Genomic DNA, 22,175 nt, shown 5'->3' on the forward strand with positions numbered 1-22,175 from the left:
AATGCTATAATGTAAGTCCCCTCAAAATACTTTAACTCCTAATATGTAAGTCCCCTCAATATAACTATAATGCAAGTCCCCTTAGTACATTATAACTCCTATAATGTAAGTCCCCTCATTATACTATAACTCCTATATTGTAAGTCCCCTTAGTATACTATAACTTTTATAATGCAAGTCCCCTTAGCAAACTATAACTCCTATAATGTAAGTCCCCTTAGCACAATGTAACTCCTATAATGTAAGTCCCCTCAGCATAATGTAAGTCCCTTCAGTATACCATAACTCCTATAATGTAAGTTCCCTAAATATAGTGTAAGTCCCCTCAGTACACTATAACTCCTATAATGTTAAGTCCCCTCAGTATACTATAACTCCTATAATGCAAGTCCCCTCAGTATAATGTAAGTCCCCTCAGTACACTATAACTCCTATAATGTAAATCCCCTCAGTACACTCCTAATATGTAAGTCCCTTCAGTATAACTCCTATAATGCAAGTCCCCTTAATACACTATAACTCCTATAATGCAAGTCCCCTTAGTACTCTATAACTCCTATAATGCAAGTCCCCTTAGTACACTATAACTCCTATAATGCAAGTCCCCTTAGTACACTATAACTCCTATCATGTAAGCTGCCTTAGAACAATATAACTCCACTAATGTAAGTCCCCTCAGTACACTATAACTCCTATAATGTAAGTCCCCTCAGTATAATGTAAATTCCATCAATACACTATAACTCCTATAATGTAAGTCCCCTCAGTACACTCCTAATATGTAAGTCCCTTCAGTATAACTCCTATGATGCAAGTCCCCTTAATACACTATAACTCCTATAATGCAAGTCCCCTTAGTACTCTATAACTCCTATAATGCAAGTCCCCTTAGTACACTATAACTCCTATAATGCAAGTCCCCTTAGTACACTATAACTCCTATCATGTAAGCTGCCTTAGAACAATATAACTCCAATAATGTAAGTCCCCTCAGTACACTATAACTCCTATAATGTAAGTCCCCTCAGTATAATGTAAATTCCATCAATACACTATAACTCCTATAATGTAAGTCCCCTCAGTACACTCCTAATATGTAAGTCCCTTCAGTATAACTCCTATAATGCAAGTCCCCTTAGTACACTATAACTCCTATCATGCAAGTCCCCTTAGTACACCTTAACTCCTATAATGTAAGTCCCCTCAGTACACTATAACTCCTATCATGTAAGTCACCTTAGTTTGCTATAACCCCAGTAATGTGATTCCCCTTAGTATATTATAACTCCTATAATGTGGGCTTGGTCATGGATTGCGTTCAGTTGGTTAGCTTTGTGTTGATTTTGTTATTGATGCTTAATTTCTTTCACCTAGTTGCAGCTGTTACTAATAAGAAACACTTTTAATGTGGTTTCAGATCATTGACTATGTAATTTTGTGTGTGTTTATACTGTTATGACACAATTTTAATGAGATTTCAAATCCTTGATTACCTAATTTTGTGTTTGTGTACTATTATGACACAAGTTTGTTTTAACATAGCTCACTATAAGGTTCTTATGCAGATCACTTCATTGCTTCCAAAAACAGCATTATAATGAGGGAACACTATCGTGACTTAACAGAATGTTGAAGCATTTAATATTCTTGACCCTGGATCAATACATATCGACTTATTCTGTGGCACACTTAGTGACTACTCTTCATGAAACCTTACACTAACCCCCACCCCCTGTTTCACTTCCAACCAATTGCAAATGAAGCTTATATCCATTTACATTAGAATTAACTGGAGCATTTGATGACAGATACCATGAAAACAATAGGACATGAATCCATGATTTTTAATATTTTAGCACACATTATCTATTACCATAAAGTTTTGTTGCATTTAAAACATGTAGAACTGAATTTTGTATGCGTCTTGAACCTCTTGGTACAAAATATGACTGAATTTTGTATGCGTCTTGAACCTCTTGGTACAAAATATGACTGAATTTTGTTCCTCTAGCTTTGGCTTCCTGTGCCAGCCGAGCTTTTGGGATGTGTTCAAACTCCTTCATCAAGCTGGAGACCCATGAGTCTCTCACTCCAGAACAGAGACAGCAGTATGAGGAACTGGCGCTAGAGATATTTACAAAGTGAGTACATTCATTTTCCATGGTTTGTATTTCTTAAATGTTTGAAAAGTAATGTGCATTGTGTTCAAGTCGTTAATAATTGATTACTTAGTATTATAATTTTTTACCATTACTTTTCACCTATTTCATTATTTTAATGATATTTTGATTTACCTTTGATAATATTTGTCCTCTATTTGTTGGCAGTTATAGAAGCTCAGTCTTACATTGGCTTTTAATGATTGGTGTTGCATGGCACATTACAACAACCAAGGTTATATCATGCCAGGGCAATTGGAGTAATGTACATTGCCCAGAAACACACCACCATCTCAGCTTGGTCTTGGTAGGATTTGAACCACATCATTTAGGTCACAAATCCACCATAATCACTGAGCCATAGTTTTTTAAGCTTTTAATAAAAGTTTTTTATTTTTTATTTTTCTCTTGGTCTTTTGTTTCACTGTTGGCATCAACAGAGATAATCATTAGAGTTTGAACCAGATTGTTTATAGGGATAGATTGAATGTGTGTGTTTGTGGAGGTTGGAGTAAAAAACACCCATAGTAAAGTTACAGGAAGATTTTTGTCACTAGCAAGACAATTACTTTCCCAGTGTTTATTTGCAAATGTTTGTTACTTTTGATTTTTTTAGATTTAATACAGTGCTTGTACCTGACTTGCCTTGACAAAATACTAACCTTCCTACTGTTGGGGCAGGAAAGATATCTGCTACTGTGTGTTTGTCTCTATGATGCCTTAGAAAAATACTAACTTCCCTATGGACACAAATTCTTATAATTTCAATCAAAATTAAAGTATGAAGCAGACAGGATATCCCTGTGACACCTTGTTTAGTACAGTTATGGTCAACATTAGTTGAAGATTGCTTGTTTTACCAAGGCATCCACATGCTGTGTTAAATCATAATTAATAATATTCTGTACAAATTGTCTTATAATTTGAATCAGTTTAAAATATTCAACGTAAATAAAGAATTCCTCTCTTTCAGACTGTGATTGTTGTTTAACATCGCACAATGTCAAAATACCATGTTTGATTGGTGTATCACCACCCTTATTTATGATATCATCACATGTATGATGTGACAGTTCTGTTTTTCCAGCCCTTTGGTATAAGTAATTAACCTATCTGTATGCAATTAACTTCATTTCATTAACACCAAATATTTTGGTGTAAGAACTGAACATCATATACACTGTAAAGACTTGTGTTTACCACAAAATTCTGATTCAGGTATGTAATTTTCTTATCTTATACTAATATGGATATGTAGAGGGCATCAGTATTTCTTTCTTTTCGCCAAAATTAGTTTGTAAAGCGAGGTAGTACAGGCATTATTGATATATTTCTGTATGTCGAGGGTAGCTTAGTTGGTGCCACCATGACAGTGAGAGGGACATGTGGTTTTGCCCCTGTCCAGCTGTCTGTCACAACATCGAGAGAGGCATATGGTGTTGCCCTTGTCCAGCTGACTGTCATGATATTGAGAGGGGCATATGGTATTGCCCTTTTCCAGCTGTCATGACATAAAAAAGAACATGGTGTTACTCTAGTCCAGCTGCCTGCCGCACCTTAGCTAAAGTTTCTGTTTAAGTCATTTCAGGCATGGTGGAAGGGCATCCATATTCTATAAGCACATATCTGGAATCTCTTATTTCAGGCACAGCCCAAAGGACAGCAAAGCACAGAAGATAGAATGTACTGGCTGCTCAGCATCAATTCCTGATTGGTAGGTAGTGCATCTTAGCATTCTTTACCTCCTAAATATGCAATCCATATCAAATCAATGACAATTGTGTCCATACCAAATCAATGACAATTATGTCCATACCAAATCACTGAAAGGTCAATGACAGTTGTGTCCATACCAAATCAATAACAATCGTGTCCATACCAAATCAATGACAGTTGTGTCCATACCAAATCAATAACAATTGTGTTCATACCGAATCAATGAAATATCAATGACAGTTGTGTCCATACCAAATCAATGAAATATCAATGACAGTTGTGTCCATACCAAATCACTGAAAGGTCAATGAAAATTGTGTCCATACCAAATCACTGAAATATCAATGACAATTGTGTCCATACCAAATAATTGAAATGTCAATGACAGTTGTGTCCATACCAAATCAGTGAAATATCAGTGAACAATTTTGTGTTCATACCAAATCACTGAAAGGTCAATGACAGTTGTGTCCATACCAAATCAATGAAATATCAATGACAATTGTGTCCATACCAAATCAATGAAAGGTCAATGACAGTTGTGTCCGTACCAAATCACTGAAATATCAATGACAGTTGTGTCCATACCAAATCACTGAAAGGTCAATGACAATTGTGTCCATACCAAATCACTGAAAGGTCAATGACAATTGTGTCCGTACCAAATCACTGAAAGGTCAATGACAATTGTGTTCATACCAAATCACTGAAAGGTCAATGACAATTGTGTCCATACCAAATCACTGAAAGGTCAATGACAGTTGTGTATATAACAAATCAATGAAAGGTCAATTGACAATTGTGTCCATACCAAATCACTGAAAGGTCAATTGACAATTGTGTCCAAACTGAATCACTGAAATGTCAGTGACAATTGTGTCCATACCAAATCAATGAGATGTCAATGACAGTTGTGTCCAAACCAAATCACTGAAATGTCAGTGACAATTGTGTCCATACCAAATCAATGAAATATCAATGACAGCTGTGTCCAAACCAAATCACTGAAATATCAATGACAGCTGTGTCCAAACCAAATCACTGAAATGTCAGTGACAGTTGTGTCCATACCAAGTGATTGAAATGTCAATGCTGAAGTTAACTTAAAGAATCATGTACTGAGAAATGAAAACGGGAGTAAATAGGTACAGCTTATTACAGAAGTTCAGTACTCCATTGTAAGTATATTCAGAACACTCTGTAGCATTTTTTCAACAACATTGTGTTGCAGGCTCCAATCAGCATTGGTTTACACTCCATCGATGATGATTTAAAATTGGTATTCATAGATTATATAATTGGTATTTGTTATAGGAATAAGATTTTAAGCCCACTGGCTCTAGTCTGTGTAGGCTGATGATGCATTTCGCACCCAATATGTTAGCACAGATTTTTGTTTCAGAAAAGTGCTTGATTCTTACAAATAATTAACACCTTGAAAGGCTGTAAAATATTATGTTGATAAATTGGTTTCAGTGTTCTCCGTATTTTACCAGACAAACTATTGTGTTTAGTTGGAACATAACTAGATTTCATGTGAGTAGTATTCGATATGTTTATGCTTATTTGTGATGTCAAAGGTCAAAGATCAGAGTTCAGTTCAATTAGGACCGATATTCTTGACAAACATTTATAGCCATTAACAGATAAGTCTTAATATTTAATACTGTCTCTATAAATCCTTTGCAACACTAGATTTGACTCACCAAGTCATAGCATGAAGCCTTTCTTCTGCAGACTTGAAAAACTCAAAGCAATAGACAAAATTTAACAAGAAAGTTATCTAATCTCTGATGTAAATTTTTCTTCCTGTTCAGGTCTACTGCTTGTCCAAGTTGTGATACGAAGTTTCCCACGTGCATCGTGACAGGCAGACCATTGTTGGAATACCAGTTCTGGATGTGCAGTGCATGTAAACACCGAGCTTATGAATCTGAAATTGCTAAACGGCAGAATTGTCCCCTGTGTCATACACCTGTATAAAGATATATGTGCCATACACGTGAATAAACAATGCGAGTTATGTGTCCACTTCAAGATCTTGCATCAATATCACGCGTGTTAATTTGTGTGGTTTGTCATTATCAAGTTGAAATCTCAGTTATTATCACAAATCCGTCCAAGTAATACATAATACATATATAGTAAATGTTTCCAATTAGGCTTTTAATCGAGAATAACTTAGCAGGTTCTTAAACTTATATGAAAATATAAAGTGAATTTTGACATACAACTGTACACAACAAATTGTAGCCTTTAAAACTATTATATTTCTATTATGGCTACATTGTCAAGGAAATAATCAAATTTGGTGTCATTTTGGTGAGTTTGGGCAGAGGACAGAAGTGGATGTTTAGGTCATTGAAGTTTGGGTGGTGGTGGCTGAGACCTGTCTTTGTGCTGTAATTTTACATGAATGAATATTATAAGGTATGCGGTTCTTGGCCACCTTTCACAGGAAACATTTGGAAGTAAAATAAGACTGAAAAATACACTATAAAATGATTGCTACAAGATGAAATGTGTTTTTACATTTATGACAAAAACATTCTTACTTTTGAAGAACAAAGTTGAAATGTACAAGGTACAGTCGTTTTGATTTTGTGATTTATCCTTCATGAATGACTTATTCACAGTACGTATTGAATTTAGAACATTTTTCTGGTGAAAGATGTTAATAAAAACAGGACTGCAAAATATGATTCACAGCTGTTTAAATGTGAAACTTTACTTTTTTATTTTGATAAAATGTAGATTTTTCATTATTCAGTAAAATAATTAAAATATGTTATTTAATTAAACATTCCAAGAATACTGATTGAAATATTGAAAGCCTAAATGTATGCATTAGATGTGCATTGTATGAATATCTTCATTTGTAAAGTTGCTTAATTTTAATGAATAAATTATTTATACCCAAGGAATACTTTTGTATCATTATTTTGTCATTCATCAATTAGTGATCAAGGCACAGTTCTTACATTTAAAGCATAAAAAAATTAAAGGTATCACTTTTTAGTGGTGTTTCTGTGATTAAATACAGAGAAACAAATATTCTATTGGCAATCAACTACAGTGTACACTCAAATATTAGCAAATTTTTTTGATAAAAATACTTTTTCTCTCCATGTGGTTTGCATAATATACAGGTTAGAATATACATGTATGCCAACATCCCGAGTATGTGATAATTTCAATGGAATGCATTGTATTTTCTTAATTCTTCTAAACAGTATAATCATTTTCATTTTTTTCAGCCCTTGATAACTACATTGATTGCAGGCATGATATTAGTTGTTTAGTTCTTAAATTTCCACAAGATCATTAATTATTCCAAAGCCCATCTGGAGTTGTGCTAAAATCTCCACTTAAGTGAGTTGTATGTTCCCCTGATGCATCACTTCTGCATATCTCTCTCTCTATATATATATATATTTATATATATATATACAGTAAAACCTGTCATGAGCGACCTCTGCTATGAGCGACCACCTGTCATTTCCGACCACAATCGTAATGCACGGATCGATTTTACTATATAAACGCTCTGTTATGAACGACCACCTGCTCAACGCGACCAGCGACCGCGATTTCTTGGCAAAATATGCATTTTGACACTGCTATGAACGACCGCCTCGCCAAAAAAACAAAACAGATTGACACCACTGACCTTAACTTGATCCTTTGTAAACACTAGACCTCGGGATAAATGTAGTATGCAAACAAAGTGCACATTAAATAACACTATAGTTGAACAACCATATATTGAGATAAACACCTCTAACCATCATTTAATCCTTTGTAACAAAGACTGCATACACAGTAAAGATTGCTTTAATAAAGTATTTTTCAAAAATGTGTCTTTCTACAGTATCAGTTTTGTGAAATTTACAACTCCAGCGTACGGTGTCATTTGTAAACTGCAGTAAACCAGACTAAAGTACATGTCACTAATCGCCATTGTAGTGCCGAAGTCATGTGAATTGCCAGTAAGAGTAACATCAAAGGGAGTAATGATGGATATACGCAGTCAATTTAGAGGTTTGTATTTTTTCTTTATCTTTATGGAAACTCACAAAACGCCGGTAGTCCTTATGTCCCAGTGAGAAATTGTTTGAAAGGGCTTCAGTGTAGGTTAGAGTACATCGTTTGTCTTTCCAGTTAATCCATAAGGCCTGGAGGGTGAAAGAGCTCATTGTCTTTAATACTACTAAGTGAGAATCATTTCCGGATTTTTTTAAAATTATTTTTTATTTCTTTTGTTAGTGTTTCACCAAGCCACCATCTGTTTACCTGGGTGCAGATGGTCGCAACCTTTGTTTATCGAGCTATAACGCTCTTGATTTAAACTTCGTCTCAGAATAAATGTATTGTTTCTTGATGAGTTAATTATGTCTTTTGGTTTCATTCATTGGTACATAATATATATTTATTCCACATTTCCCCAAAACCTGATAAAAACCGATAGTCTTTATAACGTCAACACTAATAACAATGGCAGAACCTCCGCTGAAAAAAAGAAAAATTTTAACACTGGAAGAAAGGATTAATGTCATTGAAAGAAATGAAAAACGGGAGACTGCTTGCAAAATAGCAGTCAGCTTAAGCGTCAGTAAAACGCAAGTTCAAAATGTAATCAAGGACAAGGAGTCCATTAGAAACGAATGGCAGAAAGGTGCACAAGCACAGAGGAAATATGCCACGGCACGACGGACAGTTTACAGAGATCTGAATGAGCGAGTATGGGAGTGGTTTTGTGTTGCAAGGAGTAAAAACATACCAGTAAGTGGAAAGTTGATTCAGGAAAAGGCAATAATCGAGAGACATGTTCAGACCAAACAGCTGTGTAAAACATGTCAACAAAGTATAATGGATTTTTAAAAAAAAAAACATGTGAATAAGTGTATAGAATTATATACATCATATCTGTTCATTTTTTGTACATATTAATGTGATGCTGAAATATAAATTTTATTCTTGTTGTTTGATAGATGTATATCTTTATTATATAAAGATATTTTGAGAGGAATGCATGCAATATTTAACAAGATTTATGAATAAAGGATATGATACATGTACAGTGAGTATGGGTTTTATTTATTTGTCAACAATGCTAACTATTGACCCTGAAAACCAGTCCATTTTCACACACCTCTTATGAGAGACCACCTGTCTTGAGATACCGCTTTTGGTTGGCAGAAGGGGCGGTCTCTCATAACAGGTTTTACTGTATATATATATATATATATATATATATATATATATATATATATATATATATATACAGTGTGACCCTGCTATAACACGGTAGTTGGGAGGCATAGAACCCAACCGCATTATATACCGAACTGTGTTATAAGCAGCCAGGTCAGTTAGCTAAAGAAAATTATGCATGTACCAAAAAAAAATTGCTGGGAGGGGGTGTAGGTAATAAATGCGGGCGGTAAAATACGTGCCTCATCGGCACAGTTACCATCCTAAATTGATGCATATTAAATGAGAAATACACCTGTAGTGAAAACAAAGAAGACATATATAATAGTTTACTTTATTTAGAGAACCATGAATTGGTACATATACGTGAATACTGTTTATATATACATGTCTAATGCATAGCATGAATAGTATCAACACCATGTACTCACCACCCGCAAACCTCATCATATACATTGAATCTGCAATACAAGTGATTCCATCGAAAATATGCACACACACAGCTTTAAAATAGTAATTTTGTCACAGGTCTTATTGGTCTGAATTCGGTGGAAAAATATATCACAATCACTTATGATGAAGCACATTTACTTTTCAGTACAACCCAAGTTGGTAAAAGTTAGTTTGCGTTTTAAGCCGCCGTTGGTAGCGTTCGTAAGCATAAACTTTTTTCCTACAAAAAGAAAACTTACATGGTACAGATAACGTGTTCCAGTCACGTTGGAAAATGCAAAAATCCATCAGATTCCATCACTTTCATTTAAGTTTGGTACTCACTTCCTTTGATGAAAGGTTCTTTCTGTTTGTTGTAAGATTATAGTAAGCTTTCTTTGATGAAGGGTGCGTGCGTTAGTGAAGTCACTGCTAAAGGACAGCTTTGGAGAACCAAACAAATTCCCATTTCTTATTGCGGCGGCAACATAAAATAATTGTATTGCATGATTGAGACCGATTTTTTTCTTATTGCATTTGCTGAGTACGTTTTCAGAGCAATCAGTACTTCAAAGGTAATCCGTTTCCTTTGAAATTTCAGCAAACTATTTTATCTGGGTACATTTTGAAAAGGAATTAGCTGTCATTTGGACTATTCTAGTTACTCTCCATCCATGCCTACTGAATAAACCAATAAGATGTAGTTTTTATTTTTTGTTAATTTTTTTTAAACATTTGTGGTAGCAGAGTGATGCTGCCTTCCATGCATGTGTCTGAAAATTAACAAAGGGTCAACAGGCGATAGAGACGCAGGTGTTCTGGTTTGATGACAGGGATTATTACAGAAAATGTGTGTTCTGAAGGATTTACTTCTGAGTGAAAAGAAGAGGAATTGTACTTACCATCCACATACAAATGTCAGTTTTTGTAAATATATAAATTACTAGTGAGCGGCCGAAAATCCGATGAAAGATAGATTACGAGATAATTCCTCGTCCGTTTGATCTCCGTTACCAGAAATGTCAACAACAAAAAAGCACAACATACAGTAATCATGCTAGATGTCATGATAAGCGGATTATAATATAACAATGCACTGTTTAGATGGTTTGTCAATATGGACAAAGAATGTGTTGATATAACAATAGATAAATTTCAGTGCATTTTATATCCAGTTTGCGGCTTCCTTTCATGGGGCCTCTGAATTTCTGCACTCCAAACCAGTGGTTCTTTATAAAAGTTTAAACTGCCAACAACGTTGCCAATAAAAAAAATCGCCACATGGTATGATTTGCAGCCAATAAGGAAAAACATACAAATTTGCGACATTTGCAAAGAATTACGCGATCCCAGAATAAACTTTGAATGCGGCTTTTTTGTACTTTTAAGAAAGAAAAAATACTTTTTCATGTACAGAAAAATACATATAAAATTTCAGGAGCCATGCCATGATCGTCTTGTATTATTCATACGCGATCTCTTCCCCAAAATGAGAATGTTTTTCTCGTACTTTTAAGAAACATTTTTTTTGTGTACATGAAAAATACTTGTATATGAAATTTTGGGAGCCACACCATGACTGCATTATATCAGAATTTGTGTTATAACGGAGCATGCAATAGCGGGGTCACACACACATTATATATATCTAGGGGAGATAATGTCTGGTCAACTTTGTGAAGGCAACACCTGATGCATAAAGACAAAATTTGTTAACAAAAACCTACATAATTGATGTTTACGGTCAATTCTGTGGCACTTCACTATAAGTTATGCAACTTCAAGAGTTGCTTTCATATTTGAGTGCCAGTCATGATTGTCAACACCAAAAAAATGAAACTACTTGATAGAGTGCCAGCTCTATGTTAAAAGTTTGCATTTTGCATCATCTCTCATATAATCTGCATGACCAGTTGTGAAAATTCATAGGCAATTTGTTTCAAAGAATGCTATTAACTGCCATTATAAATAGGTCACAATGACCTACTTTTCACATTTATATTGAGTCATACACTATATGAGCAAGCAAGACTTTTCATTCTTTGAATTCTTCTGATGAATGAAGCATTGTTGTTTATTTCTGGCAAAGCAACTTTTATTCACCAGCTTTTATGATGGTCTTCTCTGTACCTCATCTGTTCACTGAAGGTCCTAAAGTGAGGTCTTCTATACCCAGTATAATTAAATTACAGAAAACAAACCGCACATGAAATATACAGTTTTTATTATTTGTTCACAATGCTCTTGACATGTACTTTGAAGTGTAAATTTGCTTACTTTACACTAAAATGGTTAATTTGATGCATTCTACATGAATGAGATGCATACAAGGGAAGACAACATGTCATTTATAATTCTGTCCGATTTACATTTCCTGTCACATTGATATACAGTACTTGTAAGACCAGTCTAGTCTATCAAGTCATTTACTCACTGACATACAGTACATGTAAGACCAGTATAGTCTACTACAGTACATGTGAGACCAGTATAGTCTACTAAGTCATTATTCTAACATTATTTTACAGAATTATGAACCTTCCTTGTGTACCATGAATGAATCCTTGGATCGTAGGCACATTCATTAACTTTAATTATATCTTCAACTGTTCAACTGTATGTAATGCTGATATTCAACCCAATTCAAATACAGTATATGCAGCACTGTTAATGGGGTATGCAATCAAACTGCACACAAGACAAAAACCAGTAAAACAAAGAAGCAAACAAAACAATAATCCCTATTAAAAAATTCCCAAATGACCTAATCATTTTTATCATAAGATTCATTGTGCAAAGAAATGTGGCATAATCATTATTACAGTGATTTAAGATTCTGAATATAAAACAGTTAGGCTGAGCTTCAAAATAGCTGACTAACAGAGCTGCCATGACACCATGTGGATGTTTGCAATATCTTGAAATTGTCCTATGTTCAAAGTATTTCATCTATGAAATCTACATGAATTTCATGAAGCAAGTGCATTGTGCAAATTAAACTAAAATAAAGGTGTCAATTAATTAGGATTTTATGTGACTAAAAAATGTGCTGGATGATCATACACCCCTCCCCAATACATTAAACCAACATGGTCAATTATGGCAGGTTATAACTGCCGAGGAATTCCAAAGGTCATGTTTCCTTTTCATTGACTTTTCCATTTTTATCATAAGATGCAACCATGGCATTTTTTGTCAAGGAGTTTAAGCTGCTTTGATAAATCTGATGCCATGTAGATGCCAGCTTTATGTAAAGACTGTCACTTCATGCTGCACAGTAACCAAGTAAATTTAAAAAAGTAAATTGCCTTAAGAAAAAAATCAAAAATGTTCCACCCGTTCAGCAAGATTAAAGGTTATCAGTATTGTATTTGCAAATGTGGTTAGAATTACTAAACAAAAACCACTAAATGCCCTTTTTATGCTGATTGCACATAAAATATAGGAATGAGTTATATTGTGTACATGGGAATATATATTTATATATAGAAGTGATATAATAATAAAAAACAACAATCTAATTATCTTTCCTAACAAAATTTTAAGAGATGCACACCCACATTATCCAACAGTACACGTGAAACTCCAGAACAGCAATGGAACCTTGTAATTATTAATAAATGTCAACACTTAAATTGATTCAAAATAATGGTACAGCTCTCTCTCATTATAACATGCTTCATTATAAAGTGATTCTGGCTATAGCTTAATACTGCTATAGACCCAGTTACTCAAATTATAAACATTGGGAAAAAAATCAAAATTATTGAAAATTTTCAATATCCGTTATAAGAAAAATCTGAACGAGTACTAGAATTGGTGTATCAAATGTATAGCAAAATGGATTAGCATGAAAACCATCATACATGAATATGTGTATCAAATGTTGAAAACCTTCATACTGGAATATGTGTATCAAATGTATAGCAATATAGGTTGAAAACCTTCATACTGGAATATGTGTATCAAATGTATGGCAATATGGGTTGAAAACCTTCATACTGGAATATGTGTATCAAATGTATAGCAATATGGGTTGAAAACCTACATATTGGAATATGTGTATCAAATGTATGGCAATATAGGTTGAAAACCTACATATTGGAATATGTGTATCAAATGTATGGCAATATGGGTTGAAAACCTTCATACTGGAATATGTGTATCAAATGTATGGCAATATGGGTTGAAAACCTTCACATTGGAATGTGTATCAAATGTATGGCAATATGGGTTGAAAACCTTCATACTGGAATATGTGTATCAAATGTATGGCAATATTGGTTGAAAACCTTCATACTGGAATATGTGTATCAAATGTATGGCAATATGGGTTGAAAACCTTCACATTGGAATATGTGTATCAAATGTGTGGCAATATGGGTTTAAAACCATCGAACTTAAATTGGTCTATCAAAATGAATAACATGGGTTGAAAACCATTGCACTGAAATTGATAAAATGTTAATATGGGTTGAAAACCATCATAATGGAATTGGTCTATCAAGCATGTGGTTATATGGGTTACTATACTTTCGACTGATGATTTTTTTCCTTTTATTTCACCCACCTTACCTCAACACGCACACACATACACATATTGATAAAATTTTACATCAAACTTGCTATACCATGGTTTGGTATATAACTCCATTAGCAGTTTTTACAAGTATACTCTTCATCCCCCATCTAAATTTATTATTTTTGTAATAATGCTGTTTGCCATATATAACATAGCTGGTAGTAATGGACCCCAACTACTGTACTATAATGAGAGAGAGCTATCAGCACAGACCTGACAATACTAAAAGAAAGACAGTCAATATTTTTTCTGTAAGATGGAATACATTTCAATAAGGTATAACACAATAATAAGTACAGTTACTGTCAACTTGAAAATTATGCATTTCTACAGTTCTGAAGTGTGATTGGAAGCTGATGCAGTGATGGCAAACATTATGTTCAAGTAAAAAAAAAATAAGTACACTCAGACTTTAATAACCTGCAGTAATGTTTCCAAAACTGCAGTTCCAAACCTCAAGGAGCTCAAAGGCAGCTTGCTTATTCTCCCAACTTGTCCTAATCTTTGGATTTATTCTGAATTTTACATGGCAATGATTATCAAGTCTCTTGGCACAAGACATACTCAAATCAACACATGATGTCCAATAAATGTATTTGTTGCTTTTCCTGCTTTATTTCCCCCAAAAGCCTTTGTCTTTTTCATCTTCACTGTGTTTTTGTTTGTTGGATGCCATGTTAGAAAATGCTATATATTCAACAGCTTGAGGATGCATTCATCTGGCATGAAATATATGGGCAGTTTAAAGCATCTGAGGTACTCCTGTAAAATTAGACTGGTTCCCTGATGAACTCCATTGAATCTAATACAAAATCTGGATAAAGATCAAACATGGACAAGCCAGTATCCAGATTTGATACAGTGTGTAAATTTTGCTATTACTCCCTTAAGTCCATAATTTATAGTCACTGTAGTAAAACTTAAAGTTAAATCAAAAGGGTTGGAAGATCTGTGACAACATATATTCATTTATGAGACACTACAAACAAGACATTAGCATTGATACTGAAAAGAACATTGTACTCCTGAACATCCTTTATACAACATATACGTAATTGTGATAACAAACAGGACAATGATACTGATTAACATTGTTGATTAACTTGATCTCCAAATATGAATAAACTATTATGTGCAATATTTTAATTACATACCATATAACATCACTTGCAAGAAAGATCCAACTATAATCTACAAAGACCCAGATCTGCCAATGCATAATGAATCGGCAGATCTAGGTCTATATAATTTGCCAGCTGAACAAATATATAGATCATAATCTGCCAGCACATAATGCAATGGCAGATATAGGTCTATGTTGTTTACAGTTTCTCCCAACCTGTAAGCAAATACATATGGCATTGTAAACTTTCTAACAGGTGCAAGTGAACAGTAAAGACAGGTGTGTAATAATGTCACAATACATTACTCATAGATCCAAATATGATATATATCTTGCACTTATTTGATGTAAAGAGTACAACACTTTGTCATTACAATTCAGTATCACCTTATAATTACTTGATTTTTAAATATACGAGTACATGCAAAGTGTATTTCATCATCTGGCAACAATATCACAAAATTAAAATGAAAATTCATGCAATATGGAAAGATGAAAAAAACTAGACCAATCAATAAATCATAAATTTTGTGCCCAATTTTAAGTTACAGTTAATTTATAAAGTTACATAATTATCTTATGTTTCCTGCCATACTTTATTTATCACCTATTCATAATATTGTAGAATTGTTAAATATTTACAGATGAAGTATATACATGATATTTAACACAAACATTTAAAGTTTGTTCATAGGGAAATTGGAAATCATGTTACTACCATATTTAGGCATGTATCAAGTGTATCTAACTTCAAACAGCACAGACTTTTGCCATCACAGCATGTGCTGGTATGTCAGGGTATATCCAGTTTAAAGTTAAGTGCATATTTACATAGGTACAGATGTTAACTATTTTAGTTTGGAAGAAGTTTGGCAAAAAGTAGTCAGTGGGGAAAGTCTTGATTTCTGACAACATCCTCAAGATCAATGTCCTTGAAAATAAAGACACTTTTGAATCTGGTGAGAAAATAAAAGACAAATGGGGGAAACTTCTGTGTGCCTGACAATCATGCACATATATGTTAACAAATCTGAATGGCCAATTGTAGAGATTATCTTCCCTTATCATATCCTTAACAATGGTTTTAGAAATGTAAAAACAACACCCTCTTAAATTTAAATTGACTAGAAAAATCTCATATGCAGGCATAAAATTAAATAACAAAATATTTTTTTAAATAATAAATTTAAATATTTAGTCATTTCTGAGGAAATAATTTCTTAGTTTCTTGAATTCCACCAATCTGTGAATGTGTAATTTACTGGCAAATATCTCACATCTAATTATTTCCCAAAGTCCTATCCAGAATTATGAAGCTGGTATTCCTCTTGTAGAATATATATAGTTTAACATTTGTAAAATGTCAACAAAATACATGAAGTTTTCAAAATTACTTGGCACTAATTTCTGATTGTCCTCAAATTTAAACTTTCAACATAAAAAACCAAGAAGTTCCAAATGACCTAACTGAGGACAAAATAAAAAATATCTGCCCACAACTGATTGCCTTACTAGTTTTGTGAAATATTAAGTGCATTACAGTAGTGTGATTTTTACATTAACACAATAAGCTCTGTATAATATTGAGACCATAAAAACATTTTAGGTAGGAAGCGAAATGTACAACAAAACTATCACATCATTTTGTGACCTTACTCACTTTCCCCATTAAGATGATTTCATAAATATTTGTACTAAATTAAATATATAACATGATTATATGTTAAGATCTTAGCTTTAATCATAGGATTTCAACTCAAATCACTCCACTTTTTATTATATGTCACACCACTTCACACACTCCACTTTTTATTACATGTCACACCACTTCACACACTAGATAGTGACCCAGAAACTGTAACCCCAAATTTGTTATGCATATTACATGTGTTACACACTCCCACATACTCCCACACTGGACAGTGGCCCAAAAGTTGTAACCCCAAATCCATTACATATATTACTTGTCCCACCACTCTGCTCAACTGCACAGTGACTTTGAGATTTATTAGCCCCAAACCCATTATGTATTACATGTCCCAATACTCTTACATACCGGATGGCAACCTAGAAGTTTTAACCCCATCCATGTTACATATATTTCACGTCTCATCACTCTCCTACAAAAGGAATAATGGATTGACAAAGGATATCACAATATCTCACCACACAAATATGGAGATACAACTCAAGTATATAGAATAGTTCCAAGCATACTTTACATAATATGACAGAAAGAAAAAAAACAATTTCTCCTTTCTACAGTTACAGACACAGCCACTAAATTTTTCAAAGCATTTCATTTGGATGTGGATTTCCTTCATTATTCAAACTCCAAAAATATTTCTGTACATATTAATTTTAATATATATATTCTAAATCTACCACACTACACAAGCAAATTAACCATACATGAACATTTTACAATTCACAACGTGTGATCATGACTTGCACATTAAACATTAACAATACATTGTTTAGATAAAACAAACGCAATGAAGTTTTTAATACTAATGAAATTTCTTAGTACAGATAAACTTTAAGTAATAAATTTGTCAGATATTATTCAGGAAAGCAAGTTTGCAAAGTTTATTTGTCCAACCAACAAGAACTACAACAAAAAATTTAATTTAAGTTGTTGCTTAGCAACACAAGAAATTAAACAATCTCTCACTTTTTACATGTGTAAGCCAAATTACATGCATTTGCAATGGAAGATCTCATTTTTAACAATTAGCAAAACATTAATCCATAATACTGTATCATTCCAATTTATATCTTCCCGATTCTTTATGACTGCCTAACCATGATCACTGCTGAATGATGAACTTTATATCAGTCAAAAGTAAAGGTATTCTGAATGATGAATTTTATCCCTGTCAGAAGTACAGGTATTCTGAATGATGAATTTTATATCAACCAAAAATACAGTTATTCTCAATGATGAACTTTATATCAACCAAAAATACAGTTATTCTGAATGATGAACTTTATATCAATCAAAAGTTCAGGTATTCTGAATAATGAATTTTATCCCCTTTAGAAGTACAGATATTCATGACGATGAACATTATCACAGCTAAAAGTACAGGTATTCTGAATGATGAACTTTATATCAGTCAAAAGTAAAGGTATTCTGAATGATGAATTTTATCCCTGTCAAAAGTATGGGTTTTCTTAATGATCAACTTTATATCTGACAGTAAGAAGCATGGATATTCTAGGTAATGAACTTGATAGCAGTCAGAAGTACAGACATTCTGATATGATGAACTTTATCTGTCAGAAGTACAGGTTTTCAGCATAAAAAATTAAGTGACCAGATTATTTGATATTAAACTTGTAAAAACTTGACAGCCTATTACCTTTTTGCAAATATAGACCTGTGTATAATGACCATTCAGGGTACTATGTACAAGTAGATATTGATGAGCATATTGTCCTGATACTGAAATTAGCATGTATTGATCAATGTATAAATAAGAGCTATGTAGCTTGGTTTTTATACACACATGGCACTTGTACAGGAGCTATGTAGCCTGGTTTTTATACACACATGACACAAGTATGGGAGCTGTGTAGCTTGGTTTTTATACACACACGGCACTTGTACAGGAGCTATGTAGCTTGGTTTTTATACACACATGGCACTTGTACAGAAGCTATGTAGCCTGGTTTTTATACACACACGACACTTATACAGGAACTAAGTAGCCCGTTTCTTATACACACATGGCACTTACATACAGGAGCTATGTAGCCTGGTTTTTATACACACATGGCACTTGTACAGGAGCTATGTAGCCTGGTTTTTATACACACATGACACTTATACAGGAACTAAGTAGCCTGTTTCTTATACACACATGGCACTTATATACAGAAGCTATGTGGCCAGGTTTTATACATACATGGTACTTGTATACAGGAACTAAGTAGCCTGTTTCTTATACACACATGGCACTTACATACAGAAGCTATGTGGCCAGGTTTTATACATACAGGCACTTGTATACAGGAGCTTTTTGGCTTGGATTTTATAGAGACATGGCACTTATATACCTTGGTTTTAATTTTAAAAAAACATGGCACTTAAATACAGAAGCTATGTGGCCAGGTTTTATACATACATGGTACTTGTATACAGGAGCTATGTGGCTTGGATTTTATATAGACATGGCACTTACATACCTTGGTTTTAATTTTAAAAAAACATGGCACTTAAATACAGGAGCTATGTAGCTTGGTTTTTATTCACATGTGGCACTTATAAGCAGGTGGGTGCATAATCAGGTTTAAATAAAGTTAAAAGTTAAGTAAATGCATTTTGAATGCTTGCATTGGCAAGATAACTTCATCAAGATCTAGAATGAAAAGTGCACCCATTATTCAGTGAAATAATGCCATAAAGTACAGCACAGGACTGGGCACTTTGTTGTGTAATGTAACTTCCATGGCTTCCAGATGCTTTGACATTGATACATCAAAATCAGGACACACCTACCTCCTCCATTGCTAAATCTGAAGTTAAGCCACTGATCAAAATTATTTCTTGTAAGTAATAACCAATGGAGTCTTGTATTATCCCAAAATATGTGTACTATAAAATCTCTCATGAACTAATCTGAATTAAATTCCTAGATACGTACAATACAAACAAGTATACAGTGCACTCAACAGTTTCATTGGGAAAGGATGTAATTATCATTTTGTAATGATTTATCATTTCCATCATGTTTACTGAGATTAGATGTTTGCAATAAAAAGAGGTGCCCTCTTTTTATGTTAGATGTTACTATTTACCAATTATGTAGGGGTTTTATGATCATCCTTTATATGAAGGTGCCCTTTCCAACAGTTTTTAACAGTATTTTGTACTTAAGGTCCTGACTAACATTGCATCTAAACAACAAAGCAAGCAATCACATCGGTTGACATTTACTTAAGATTAAATCTGCCACTGGTCCCAAATTTACAGTTCATCATGCTCCGACTCCATTTTTTCTTCTTCCATCACCTCAAAGTATCTCTCCACAAATCGACTTAAAGCATCTAAGTCACGTCCCTCCAAATAGTCCTCTATCTTAACACCATTACGGAACAGTAGCAGAGTGGGATAGCCTGTCACCTGTTTGAATAATATTTCTTTATTACTATTAGTCATTATCAAAATGATCATTCCAGCATCATCAATACATTATCACCAACACTGAGATCATCACTGATGTTAAGGCAGTGTGATATATGAACATGTATTCTGTATTTTACATATATACATAAGCTAAGTATGTTTTTTGTTGAACCCAGCTTTTATCAGCTTAGTTAACAAAAATGAATGTTGAGGTTAACCTACATTTTAACATTGTTGTTAATATAAACTTTAACATTGAGGTTAATCTAAACCTTAACACTGAGGTTAATCTAAACTTTAATACTGAGGTTAATCTAAAGTTTAACATTGAGGTTAACCTAAACTTTAACACTGAGGTTAAACCAAACTTTAACACTGAGGTTAAACCAAACTTTAACAATGAGGTTAATTTAAAGTTTAACATTGAATTTAATCTAAACTTTAACATGGAGGTTAATCTAAACTTTAACACTGAGGTTAATCTAAACTTCAACATTGAGATTAACGTAGACTTTAACATTGAGGTTAATCTAAACTTTAACATGGAGGTTAATCTAAACTTTAACATGGAGGTTAATCTAAACTTTAACAATGAGGTTAATCTAAACTTTAACAATGAGGTTAATCTAAACTTTAACACTGAGAGTAACATAGACTTTAACATTGAGGTTAATCTAATCTTTAACATGGAGGTTAACATAAGCTTTAACATAGGGGTTAATTTAAACTTAAACATTGAGGTTAATCTAAACTTTAACACAGAGGTTAATCTGAACTTTAACATGGAGGTTAATCTAAACTTTAACATCAAGGTTAATCTAAATTTTAACACTGATGTTAATCTAAGGTGTTGACAGACATACAGATTGACCTGCACATGGGCACAAATGTGTTTGCTATGTCTAGATTCCACCTAGATTGAAAGAAAACAGCTAATTGAGATAAAATATGTTTAAATAACAAACAAAAATAAAAATGCTAGTGGTGCAAAATGATAAAACAAATTCTACTTAATAACATTGATTTTTGCATCTTATAAAAATAATACCATCATTATTCTAAATAATCATGGCCTATACTTTTTGGGACATGATATTTTCAAATTATTGCAATGTCAATTGTACATGACATTTCTAGACAGCAATTCCATTTTCTAAAACATAAGAAAGAATTTAAGTTTGAATATAAGCTAAGCACATTATATCTATACTGAAAATTAAGGCCATACTATGTGTAATTTTCAAAAATGTCCCATGGAAAATTAATTCATGCAATATAAAATAGTATGTAATGTCCTATACTATAATTACTATAGTACATAATGTTTTATAATAGGTAGGGTGTAAGGATTATGGTGAATTCTTCCTAATTACTGTTTATAATGCAAAAAAATAAACTCACTTTTCAAAGATTGCTTATTACTGTCAGATAGGGACATTATAATTAGTGAAAGTAAAGAAAAACAAATCCCCCAAAAATCGTTACAATAGTATGAAGAAGTCTTCAAAGTTCAAGGACTTGTGTACTGACGGATGGATGCAGTAAAACAAAAGCGCAGAATGCAGGCAGGCAGTCTTAATGGTACATACCAAAGCTTCACAAAATATCCAATTTGTTTGATAACATTTAACAATTGTCCATCAACATTTAATTCTTATGCGAGTACTTTTAAATGCAGAAGTTGATGGACAGACACAACAGTCAGTATTCAGTTCAAGATATTTAGCTTTTTCAAGTACAGAACATAATCAGAAATAATCAGAGGGATGTTCAATTTGAAAATAAATAGTTTTTTTTAAAAAAACGATGCTTAAGTGT

General features: G+C 33.3%; 2 protein-coding genes across 5 annotated transcripts in view; one reads left to right on the top strand and one right to left on the bottom strand.

Moving 5' to 3' along the window:
• The window catches only part of LOC149783653 (WD repeat-containing protein 35-like), an 83,308-nt gene extending 76,513 nt beyond the window's left edge, over positions 1-6,795 (top strand). For all 3 annotated transcript variants that reach the window (XM_089931893.1, XM_089931894.1, XM_089931895.1), the window contains 3 exons: positions 2,012-2,141; positions 3,805-3,873; positions 5,693-6,795. In XM_089931893.1, coding sequence (XP_089788019.1) covers positions 2,012-2,141; positions 3,805-3,873; positions 5,693-5,858 — 365 coding nt within the window. In that variant the 3' untranslated portion in view covers positions 5,859-6,795. The remainder of the gene's footprint in view (positions 1-2,011; positions 2,142-3,804; positions 3,874-5,692) is intronic.
• Positions 6,796-9,411: 2,616 nt separating this feature from the next.
• The window catches only part of LOC149783654 (thioredoxin domain-containing protein 5-like), a 43,428-nt gene continuing 30,664 nt past the window's right edge, over positions 9,412-22,175 (bottom strand). For both annotated transcript variants that reach the window (XM_089931897.1, XM_089931896.1), the window contains exon 9: positions 9,412-20,354. In XM_089931897.1, the coding sequence (XP_089788023.1) occupies positions 20,199-20,354 (156 nt within the window). In that variant the 3' untranslated portion in view covers positions 9,412-20,198. The remainder of the gene's footprint in view (positions 20,355-22,175) is intronic.

Source organism: Sinohyriopsis cumingii, chromosome 14 (genome assembly GCF_028554795.1).
Source record: "Sinohyriopsis cumingii isolate HCF-2022 chromosome 14, ASM2855479v2, whole genome shotgun sequence".
NCBI lineage: Eukaryota > Metazoa > Mollusca > Bivalvia > Unionida > Unionidae > Sinohyriopsis > Sinohyriopsis cumingii.